This window comes from Lissotriton helveticus, chromosome 2_2 (genome assembly GCF_964261635.1).
Source record: "Lissotriton helveticus chromosome 2_2, aLisHel1.1, whole genome shotgun sequence".
NCBI classification, from domain to species: Eukaryota; Metazoa; Chordata; class Amphibia; order Caudata; family Salamandridae; genus Lissotriton; species Lissotriton helveticus.
The window spans coordinates 116,858,267-116,870,382 of record NC_136060.1 but is presented as its reverse complement, the minus strand read 5'-3'; the positions used below and the strand labels follow the sequence as shown (position 1 = coordinate 116,870,382).

The 12,116-nt window shown below is 44.1% G+C and overlaps 1 protein-coding gene across 4 annotated transcripts in view; it reads right to left on the bottom strand.

Annotated features, from left to right (window-relative positions):
• CLOCK (clock circadian regulator) overlaps positions 1-12,116 on the bottom strand; it is a 1,757,788-nt gene that overhangs the window by 328,117 nt on the left and 1,417,555 nt on the right. For all 4 annotated transcript variants that reach the window (XM_078678181.1, XM_078678183.1, XM_078678184.1 and 1 more), the window contains one exon: positions 2,884-2,953. In XM_078678181.1, coding sequence (XP_078534307.1) covers positions 2,884-2,953 — 70 coding nt within the window. The remainder of the gene's footprint in view (positions 1-2,883; positions 2,954-12,116) is intronic.

Genomic DNA, 12,116 nt, shown 5'->3' with positions numbered 1-12,116 from the left:
CTTAAATGTGCTGCCACTGGCGCCATGCACTTTGTGAACACTCTTGGAGCGGAACGGAGACCACAGGGCAATACTTTGAATTGACAGTGGCGCCCGGCCACCTCGAACCTGAGATACCGTTTGTGTTTGACGTGTATTGGGACATGGAAGTATGCAGCTATTAAATCTAAAGATGTCATATAGTCTCCTCTGTTCAGCATCAGCAGAATTTCGTGCAGGGATAACATTCTGAAGAGCTGCTTTCTGGTGTACTTGTTTAAGCCTCTTAGATCCATCACCTGCTTCCAATTGGCACTTTGCTTTTTCCTTATTAGGAAAAAATGCGAGTAGAATCCTTTCCCTCGATGTTGATGAGGCACTTCCTCTATTGCTCCTTTTATAAGGAGATTCAAAATATCTTTTTTTAGAACGGATAGATGTTGATGTGTTCTGGGAATGGGAGGTTGGGTTGATGGCTTTTGAATGAATTCTAGGGTGTGACCCTGATGTATTATGTCCAACAACCATCTGTCCGATGTTACCGACAACCATTGCTGGTAAAACTGAGAGATGTAGTGAATCTAATGAGGTTTGAAGGTTGACAAGGTGGTTGACATCCTCGGAATGTCACTGTCTCCTATCGCTGTCCTGAGATTTTCCTCTAGCAGATGACTTCCTTCTGTTTGTCTGCTGCTGGAAAGGAGTACTGGACGACCAAAACTGCTGTTGGTTGGAAAATTGCTGATACCCTTGTTGCTGGTAGGGCTGGTACCTATAAGATTAAAATGACAGCCTTTGTTGATAATGGCCTCTTGATCCTATGCCTCAAAAGAACTGAAATCTTTGTTGACGAAGAGTCCCTAAAAACATGCTGTGTCTGTATCGGTTTTAATCCCCTGAAGGGATCATCCACGTGCTTGCCAAAGAGATTTACTCCATCAAATGGCATATCAATAACCTTGGCTTGGATTTCCAGCTGGAATTAAGTGGCCTTAAGGCCTCCCTGTCTTCTTCGGGCAGATAATTTGCTGTGGATGGCGAAGGACATGACTGAGCAATATATTGATCCCACTCATTGCCCACAGGCTCATCCTGTGTCAACTCTCCTTCTTCTGGCTGTTCTTCTACATCGCTCTCAATATAGTCATCTCTGATGGCTATTACTGGTGGAGGGCGCAATTTCTATGAGGCCTACTGTGGTGCTGCCTTCTCAAGGGTGGGTACACTTTGCGTTTTGCTTGGGGTGTCAGGCAAAGAAACATAAACTTCTGGAAAGCACCTACAGTAGTCTGCTGTCATGTGCCTTAAATCCGTGACTAACAAAAGTGGCACTGACATTTGACTCTTTGCTGGCTATTGGAGGGTTGTATTCCTCCTCCTTATAGTCATAGCTGTCTTGAAAAGATTCATATCGAACAAAGAGGACAGGCTTTAAAGGAGAATTCCTCCTGTACAAATTCGGATTTGTCTTGGTACTCTTCCTCATCCATGTCCTGACTTTTTATCTTAAGCTGAGAGGGACTGTACGCAACAACAAAGGAGCCTTCTTCCTCTGATTTCTGCATTTCCAAAAGATGGGATGGCGGAAGCGGTGACACTTTTCTCCAAGATGTCAATTCAGATGAAAACCTTCCTGCATCAGGTGTAATCAAGGATCTTTTCCTTTCCGTCAATGAGCCAGTCGGTGGGGGAAACCTCTTTATAGAAACAGTCATCAACGATCTTTGTAAAATTGGTGACTTAAATGCAGTCTTCAACAGAACCTTCATCGATGGAACAGTTGTCGACGTCGTCGTGGGCGAAGTCATCAACGGGGCAGTTATCGTACCTGCCGATGACGAAGCTGTCGTTGTCGTTAGAGTTGCCGTCTATGACGCTGCCGTCTTAGTCGTCGACGTCTTCGTTGGCGTAAGCGTTGACCATACAGTCACTCTCATCCACAAAGCTGTCATCGACGGGTCTGTCGACAGAGCCTTTTTCTCTGTACACTTCTTGTGAGGAGTGTGAGGCATTGAAGAAGAAGAATAAGAAGAAGGCTTCTTAGAAACACTTTCAGGAGGTTGCAGCTCCAGTCCCTTGTCCTTTGACTTACTGACCTTCAGTTTTCAGAGTCAGTTATAGAAACAGAAGGCTCAAATTTTCTTTTTGGGGTGGAATGAACCTCTTCCTCCTCAGAACCTGATTCAGATTTTGATTTCTTTTTTTGAAGCCAAAGAAGCAAACTTCCTCTCTAAGAGTTTTGGCAGAGAAAGTCCTGCAATGCTTACACTCCTTAGGGACATGTTTAGGATGTAAGCAATATAAGCAATCCTTTTGGGGATCCTCAGAGAAGAGTCTGACCTTCCCACAAGATCTACAGAATCTGAAAGGCCTTCAGCCATTTTGTTTAATGAAGTAAATAACAATCACTCATTCCAGTTACAGAAAAAGATGAAAGCCGGGTCAAAAGTTCACCAGAGAGAGAAAAACTGAGCAGAGCTCAGGGAAACTCTGTCTCACAAGACGTGCGGTTGGAAATCTGAGGTATGGTGGCTCTGCTGGGGAGTGTGATCTCAGGGCTGGCGTCTCATTGGCTGACTTTTGGACCATATAATAATTGTGATGGGTTACCAAAGTATGATGCATTTGTATTGGTTTTCATGCCGTTTTTTCATTTATGCTGCTATATTTGTAATACTGTGAGACTCCCACCATGACAATGGGGAAGATTCAAGCATGTAAATCTATGAAAGATTCAGTGCTGGAGAATTTATAATTTCCTACCATACTCTAGATCCCCATGCACTAAGGGGGTAAAGAGACTTCTACCAATAGGATACTGAACACCGTACTTGGTATGATCATTTGAGATTTTTTTCAACTGTGCTTATATGGCACAATATTCAAGGAAATGTTAAGACTCACTTTATTGTCAGTGGTTGGAAAATCTTCAATGCCAAGCTCTCTCCTTCGTTCTGCTCGGACCTCTGAATAACTGGAACAAAGCAAACATTTGTTACATAGATTATAATTTTAACATTGGTTAACCAGCTTTGATCATAACAAGTTATTAAAATGATGGGAGCAACTTTATGATCTGCACAATCATTCTGTGTTAGAACGCAACCAGTTGGTGGAAGAACCATAGTAACCGAAATTTATAAAACAAAGATACATCTTGTTAGAAATGGGGGTCTCTAGTTGGCAAGGTTTTGCACCTTTGTCCAAGTAGGGACCCTTCCTTCTAGTCAGGATAAGGGAGTTACACTCCTAAAATAACCCCTGCTCACCCCATTGGTAGCTTGGCACGAGGCAGTCAAGCTTATCTTAGAGGCAGTATGTAAAGCATTTGCACATAACCAACAGTAACACGGTGAAATCACTACAAAAGGACACCACACCAGTTTTAGAAAAAATATCCAATATCTTTATATACTCAAAACAAGACCAAAAACAATAACAAATCCACAATACAGTACTTGAAAAATAGATACATTGCAAGATGTCTTCTAAACAGCAGAGATACCTCAAAAACAAAGGTCGTACAAGTCGGTAGCTCCATCCGGTGCTACTGCGATGCTGAAAACAACAGAGTCTAACAGTTCTTTCCGACTGCGTAGATACGGGCAAGCAAAAGCGTGAATAGACTCTGTAACCGTACTTTTCTCGTACCGGTCATGGCAACCATCACGGTAGCATTGCAAAATGGAAGCGGTGCAGGGCGAGATGTCCTCTCGATGCGGTGCAGGCAGCGGCTTGGTGAGGATTGTCCAGATGGCGTTGGTGAGACCAAGGCTTACGGTGCAGGTGGAGACTGTGCTCGATGCGGTACTAGCAAGTTGCGGTGCAGGCGACAGAGCCGGTTTGCGGGAGCTGGTGTCGGTCAACCCAGGCGGCTGTGTGGGACAAGGCGGTGCATCGTGACACTTTATGAGCGGTGCACCCAACCACGATGGAGTCACAGGAGTAGAGTCAGCAGCAGCGACAGCGTCAGAGAGACCAAGATGCCAAAGTGTAGCGAGGTGGTGCGGACTAAGGTGAGCACAGGTCACGTGCAAGCAGCAGGTCGGTGGCAGCGGGTCATCAGTGAGATCAGGGTTGCACTGAGAGATACAGACGTTGCGGTCTGCAGTGCTGTCAGGACACAGAGCCAGCAACGGAGTCGGTGACGAAGTCAGTTGCGGTTCCCTTCTCTGAGGCAACCGAAACAGCGGCTACAGAACCGGTACCCAGAGGTTACTGAAGTTCTGGCAGTCCCTGGGACTTCAGAGCAGGACGCCAGCTCAATTCCAGGCTCTTGGAGATAATCAGCACAAGTAAAGAAAGTTCAGTCCAGTCCTTTTACTGCCCAAGGCAGAAGCAGCAACTGCAGGCCAACCCAACAAAGCAACAACACAGTAAAGGGGGTAGTACTCCTCCTGGCAGCTCTTCCAGCTCTTCTTCTTGGCAGGTTCGTTGATTCGAGCGTGTTCTAAAGTTTAGAGGTTTGGGCCCCACTTTGTTATATCCCAAAATCCTTTATTCTCTTGGGCCAGAGAGTGTCTGTGCCCAGCCAGTACATGGTCTGTCCTCTCTGGTGCAGCTTCCTGGTAGGAGGTGAAGACAGCATTGTCTGAGGCAGACCAGGCCCATTCAAGTGAAAGGAAATCTCCTCCGCTACTCTAAATGCAGCCCAGGTCTATCCAGCCCTTCGCTAACCCATGAAGACTCTCTGGAGCCAATGTTCTTATGCAGCCCCTGTCATCCAAAACCGAGATAGTCAATCCACAAACCTAGCAGAGGCCTACTGGATGGTTGAGCAAGAAAATACCTACTTTCTAAAAGTGGTATTTTCAAACAATGTAAAAACCACCTTCACTAAAAGATGCATCTTTCGATTCTGAGTTCGGGCACACTAAACTTTATTTCTCTACCTTGGTCCCAGGCCAATTATGTTTATAAGATGTTATAAACAAACTCCCCATTCTGTCCTATGAGATCAGGTATCCTTGCTGTAGTGAAAAAAGAAATTGTCAGTAAGTAATTATCAGAACATGCCACACACACCAGAGCATGTCCTACCTTTCACATACACAGCACCCTGCCCACGGGGGTACCTTGGACCTACCTTAGGGGTGACTGACATGTAAGAAAATGGAAGATTAGGGCCTGGCAAGTGGGTACACTTGCCAAGTCGACATGGCAATCCCAAACTGAGCACAGGCTCTGCAATGGCAGGCCAGAGTTACAATTACAGAATGATTGTGTGGGTGGCACAATCCAGTGCTGCAGCCCACTAGCAGCATTTGACTTACAGGGCCTGGCACACTCAGTGCACTTTACTAGGGACTGACAAGTAAATCAAATATGGCAATCATGGAAACACCAATCCATAACACAATTTACAGCAGGAACACTGATCGGCTGTGAGAAAGTGCGCTGAGATACTAAGCCAGCAAAAACAGTCAAAACTGGGAGGTCAGAAAGCAAAATGTCAGGGGAAACACGCCAAAAAACGCCAAGTCTAACACGTGTCCCTTCCAGCTAAGAGTAGGGAGAACTACTCAACCTCCTGGGAGTTCGCTTCACTAAGGCAGAAGAACCTGGACAGACCATCTGCATTGGCGTGTTCTGTTTCAGGGCGGTGTTCCACCAAAAAGTCCATTCCCTGTAGGGAGATGGACCACCTCAACAGTTTTGGATTCTCACCCCTCATTTGAATCAACTATCTGAGGGGCCTGTGGTATGTCTGAACTCGGAAGTGAGTCCCAAACATGTAGGGTCTTAGCATCTTCAGTGCCCAGACCACAGCAAAAGCTTCCCTTTCTATGACACTCCACCTCTGTTCCCTGGGGAGTAGTCTCCTGCTAAGGAAGACTATAAGCTGGTCTAGAACCTCTTTGATTAGTTGTGAGAGCACCGCTCCCACACCATGCTCTGAAGCATCGGTCTGCACGACGAATTCCTTGGAGAAGTCGGGTGCTATGAGCACAAGCGCCTCAAAGGCTTTCTGGCAGGATTCAGTCCAGATCTTCCTGGAAGTCAGCTCTGTTAAGGGGGCCGCAATGGTGCCATAGCCCTTAACTAACCTCCTGTAATAACCAGTGAGACCTAAAAAGGCTCTCACCTCTGTCTGGTTCTTCGGGGGCTCCCAAGCCAGAAAGGTGTCAATATTGGGCTGTAGGGGCTCCACCTGGCCGCTTCGTACCTGTGTTATGTTTCATATAGGTACCCTAGTATAGGCCCGGGTAATATCATACACCGTCACCTACATTATCTTCCTTACACTACACAGTAACGAGCCTTTATGATTGAACCTTTACCTGGTTCTAGTCCTGGGTGCAGAAGGAGGGTTTTCCTAAACAATAGAGTCCTATAACTCCATCAATAAACTTCCATAGTATTAGTGGGGGTGCTCAGAGTCAGTCTGCCACCAAACCCACAATTCATGTTATCCGAACGTGCAGGTCCTGTATGGGTAATATAGGAACTACACGACATTGCATCGCCTACATTGGTTGGGTACTTATTTAACAGTGGAATCTGTGTAGTTCAGTCGTGCTAATTCTCACAAAACGCCTGAGTCATCTGGAGTGGGTGGGCACAAACTTCGCCACAGATGAGTAGGCGAAAAATCCTATTTATTAGCTATGGTTAATCAAGCTTGAAGGACATTTTGTTCCTAGAATTGTGTAAAATCTCATCATAGTTTCCTTGGAAAGGAGATTTGTGTTCTGTACACAATGACTACACTAGTCTTAGACCCACTACAGCAACAACTCACCCTCTCATACTATCACCCTGAAATGATTAAAAAAATGGTTTATCAGCTAGGGATGGCTTAGTAGCTTTCGTGATTGAGGCACACAAATAAAAAGAAAAACAGAGGTATTCTTTTCATGGGTTACATTCCCAGAAGCAGATGCAAGAACACACACATTTCACTCTTACACAGAGGGAGATGCACAAGTGGAATATGGTCCATTAGAGGACACAGAGGTTCCACTTACGTACCAGGAACACTTATACTGCTTAAGAGGCACCCTACCCCATATAAGAAACAAAGTAAGATTAGGTCAGCTCGGGGCAGACGGGCAACATGGCCAATATTAGCAGCCTACACACCACATCTTGACATTGAATCAATGCCACAGCCTGACTTACTCATACAACACAAGGATTTAATTGAAATATACAGAAACTTGACACAATACGTCATGAGGACTTTCACAGTCCAACCAGCAACAGTTGCAACAAATGGAACTCATTCTCAGGGTACAGCAACTAAAATCACACCACATATGAAAAACACAGAATGCTAACAATCTGCTTGCCCAGGGGATAACACCCGTAAATTATTGCACCTCTTGGGGTACAGTCTTTGCTGCCATATATACCAGGACACATGGTATTCTTTCATTAGCAGTGATACCAGATGTATTGAGACAAATACAGAACAAGTACAGAGCAGAACCTGCTCTGAACTTAGGGATGAAGTTACTAAATAACTATGACCAGGTATCAGCCGTTATACGAGATAATAATAAAGGGGAAGCAGCTTCAGTCGCAATCTTCCAACAATTAAAGGAGTACAGTCTGTTCGATCAACAACACGAACAGCCCAAAATAATTGAAACTGTGTATGCAGAATTAGGCAGAGACAGTTCAGGTGGAAAAACATTAAAACCACAACTGATGGGCAGTTCTGAAAAGGACACTTCCAACCATACACCTACTTCTTCAAAAAAGATGTGGGATAATAAAAAACAACAAAACTTTCAGGGATACAGATCTGAATCCTGAGGTAGATCTCCTCCACAGGAGCCCTCTGAAAAAAGGTATAATCTCAGAAATAGGGATAATATTAGGAAACCTGACAGGTATCAGTATACTGATACACGTGCCCCTTTTTCCTTTTAGTCCTCGACAAAAAACTCTGAGAGAGAAGGACGGTCAGAACACAAAGAGGAGCGTACAAAGTCCAGAGACAAGCAGCACGCTCAAGACTATAGAAAAGAAGAAAAGCCAAAATCAAAACCTCAGTTTAAGAAAAAGAAAGTTAAAGGCCTGAAGAACGGACATGCCCAGAATTCTGAGGACGCAGCTTCTGAACGGAGAATGGGCTCTGAGAATGCGGCAGAAGTAACAATAGCTCGCCAGAACCTGATGGAATTTCTGGTGACAGCGAACTTGAATGATTGCATCACAGTGGAAACACCAGATACGAGGGTAAGCATCCCACATAAGTTACATGAAATAACACTCCAGATGGAGGGGGACAAGCCCAGGAAAGTTAGAGGTCTCTCTTGGAAAAACCTATCATCTGGTTATGACATCCTATTAGCAGAACAAGATTGGCCGCCAGCATTCGATATTGAGTACCCGGGGGAGAAACAGTAATTTTTCCAGCATTCTCTGACCTAGTTCCCATACATCTTAAACATGAATATGCAGAGGAGTGGGCGGTTGCCCTAGGTCCAGCACTGTACAAAAATCATACCGGTTGGGATGAGGATTCAACTCCCTACGTGATCCAGTTAAAAGTATCACCAAATGCTCAGAGGCAATACTCAATAAAGCAAGAAGCTAAAAAACAGGTCAGGAATATCCTAGATCAACTTTAATACCAAGGGGTGATTGAAACATGCACCTCACGAATGAACACCCCTTTGTTTCCTGTCATGAAACCTGACAATACAGATCGTCTAGTTTTGGATTACAGACATTTAAACGCTTGCACAAAGACATTTGCTGTCTAAAATGCACACAGTGCCGCATTTATGAATTACATTGTGCGGAAAAAATACAAAACCACGCTTGATATCTCAAATGGATTTTTCTGCCAAAATATAGCACCTGAAAGCAGTTATTTGACCGTATTCTCTGCGTTGGGGTCTCAGGGACAATTTTGTCGCCTCCCTCAAAGGTATAAGAACAGCCCAGAGGTATTCTCAGCAAGAGTAACCAAGTTACTCCAAAATTTTGATGAAGCATTGTCCTATGTGGATGATATTTATCTGATGGACGATGATTTAAAAAGGCACTTGACCAGGGCGAGCAGCATTATTATGGGATTCGCCTCGGAGGGCTACAAATTTAATGTCAAGAAATCAAAAATAGCCCACCTCAATGTCCTGTTTTTAGGATACAACCTTGCAAAAGAAGGGAAAAGCCTGGCAGCTAACTTTTTAGAAAAGTGTGCACTGCTAAAACCATTGAAAAATCTACAGTCAATACTGGGATTCCTACATTTCGAACAGAACATACATTTTAGATTACTCAGAAAAAGTAAAACCTTTCTACGACTTAATAAAACCTGACTTTTCACTTAAACATTGGGCACACTAACATGATAGCTTCCAAACACTTATAGACAAGCTTAAATGTATGCAAGTTAGTGATCCGAATAATAGGGGGTCAATGCAGGTACACTTACTTCACCTTCAATGAAGGCGAAACCGTACCAATTGCTTACAAATCACACCTGTACACAAGCGCAGACATGCGTTTCACTCGAACAGAAAAAATCATGACAGCAGTTCAGACCGATGTAGCAAAAGAACGAGCCCTGGCTCAGGGAAAACGCATAATTGTCGTAACCCCGGTACCAGCCTTAGAGGCTGTTACAAAGGCCAGCATTCAGAATGCAAAAGCCTTGTATCCGAGATGGATACAGTGGGCCAATTCTCTTACTGCAATGGACGTTGAATACAGATTTGATCCAAGTCTAAAAACACAGGCATGCCTGCAATACAAACAAGAATATGCTCTACCAAAATGAAATGTTGCCTCTTGATCAGTATGAATATATTATTTACACTGATGAATCTGCTCAACCGGTCATAGGGAGTAAGCAACAATACAGCGCAGCATGTGCTATTTTTAAAGGTTGCATGCGGGATGGAAAATTCCATCCGAGTTGCACCAAAACGCAATCTCTAGGATTCTGCACGGCGTAGCTGGCAGAATTAAAAGCACTGATACTTGCACTAATAAATAAGGATCACAAATTCTCCACACTAATTTTGTGTGATTCCTTTTACTGTGTGCAGTTATACAATTAATATTTATATAATTGGGAACAAAATGGGTTTAAAGACACAAAAGGTGGCACAATTAAGCATAAAATGCTATGGGAACAGGTAGTTGAGTTTAAGAACGAACTACTGAGGGCTCACGTGATCCATACACTGAGTCATCAACGTGATGGTGTTCACGTTGAAGGGGATTCATTGGCTGATGAAGCCGCAAATGGGGCTGAATGCAGGGCTTCCATAGCTGCAATCATTCATTCAAAAAAGAGAATAGACAGTGAGATTATGGTGGCTGTCATTGCTTCACACAAAGGCAACTCAGCAGTACCAAAGAAATTTCCACTCAAGTACTCCTACAAGTTAGATGTAAACAACATTCCATATTTTATTTTTATTTATTTTATTTGTGCGATTTTATATAGCGCGAACTTTACCCGAAGGTGTCAGAGCGCTTTACATAAGAACCAGTTGAAAACATAAGGACTTAGGATTACATGCGTTACATAAAGGATACAATCAGAAAAAAATGCAAATGTACAAGAGGTAAAGTCACACAAGGAGGAGATACAAATGGATATACTCTAAGAGTCACATAGGAATGGTAGATAGTACAAAGGTCTGCTGCATATACTAGTGATTAGAGTTATCTCTATCTCTATAGGGAAGGGATACACATGGATATACTCTAAGAGTCACATAGGAATGGTAGAGAGCACAGCGGACTACTGCATATACTAGTGATTAGAGTTATCTCTATATACATAGGGAAGGGATAAGACTGGATATACTCTAAGAGTCACATAGGAATGGTAGAGAGCATAGCGGACTACTGCATATTATAGTGATTAGAGTTATCTCTATATACATAGGGAGGGGATATGACTGGATATGCTTTAAGAGTCACATAGGAATGGTAGATAGTACAAAGGTCTACTACATATACTAGTGATTAGAGTTATCTCTATATACATAGGGAAGGGATACACATGGATATACTCTAAGAGTCACATAGGAGACTAGTCGTTAAGAGTTATCTCTATATACATAGGGAAGGGATACACATGGATATACTCTAAAAGTCACATAGGAGACTAGTCGTTAGAGTTATCTCTATATACATAGGGAAGGGATACACATGGATATACTCTAACAGTCACATAGGAGACTAGTCGTTAGAGTTATCTCTATATACATAGGGAAGGGATATGACTGGAAACACTCTAAGGGTCACGTAGGAATGGTAGAGAGTACAAAGGTCTACTGCATATACTAATGATTAGAGTTATCTCTAGAAAAATAGGGAAGGGATATGACTGGATATACTCTAAGAGTCACATAGGAATGGTAGATGGTACAAAGGTCTACTGCATATACTAGTGATTAGAGTTATTTCTATATACAAAAAAGCAGAGTTCCATAAGTGTGGATGCAGTCACAGCACAAAGGGAGGGTGGGAGGGATGCAAGGGTATGGAGAGAAGGCAAAGCAGAAAAGGGAAGAAACAATTGAGGATCATCAACGGGGAAAAGGGTTAAAGGACGAGGGAATGGATGGAGGGTCAGAGTCCAGAGAAAACTGTCCGCAATCAGCAGCAAAATGGCGGCCAGGACAGAACAAAAAGTAAAGAAGTCCAGGAGAGAAGGTGGGAGCCCAGGTGGGAGATGAAGCTGGAGGCCAGCCGCAGGCGCGTCTCGAATTTTGGAGAGCTTGCGGTCAGCCGGCTAGGTGGGGGTGAGGGTGCGCAAGGTGGTGAAGGCCGTGTTGACGCTGTTGGTGCGGTCACGCGTTGGCCGTGTGGCGCTGGCGCGGCAGCCGGTGGGTTGTGTGTGGATTCAACCGCCCTGGAAGATGTGTGGGAATCGGCGGCGGGCCGGCAGGGGGGCAAGCAGTGTGGACTCCGCTGGCTGGGTCCAAACTGGAATGGCATGGTGAGCAAAAAAACTATGGATTTAAGCCCGGATCTCTATACTGGGGTGAATGTATGACATTGTTCTGCATTCTGTCCATCAATTGATCTTTTTGCATTTGTCACCACAAGTGGGACGGGTATGCCCAGACGTGGGTCCCGTGCTCTCCATGCCACTGGAGTCAAGCTATCCTGGCTGATTAGGGCTAAAAGCCCAAAACTGGTCCAGGGATGCTTGT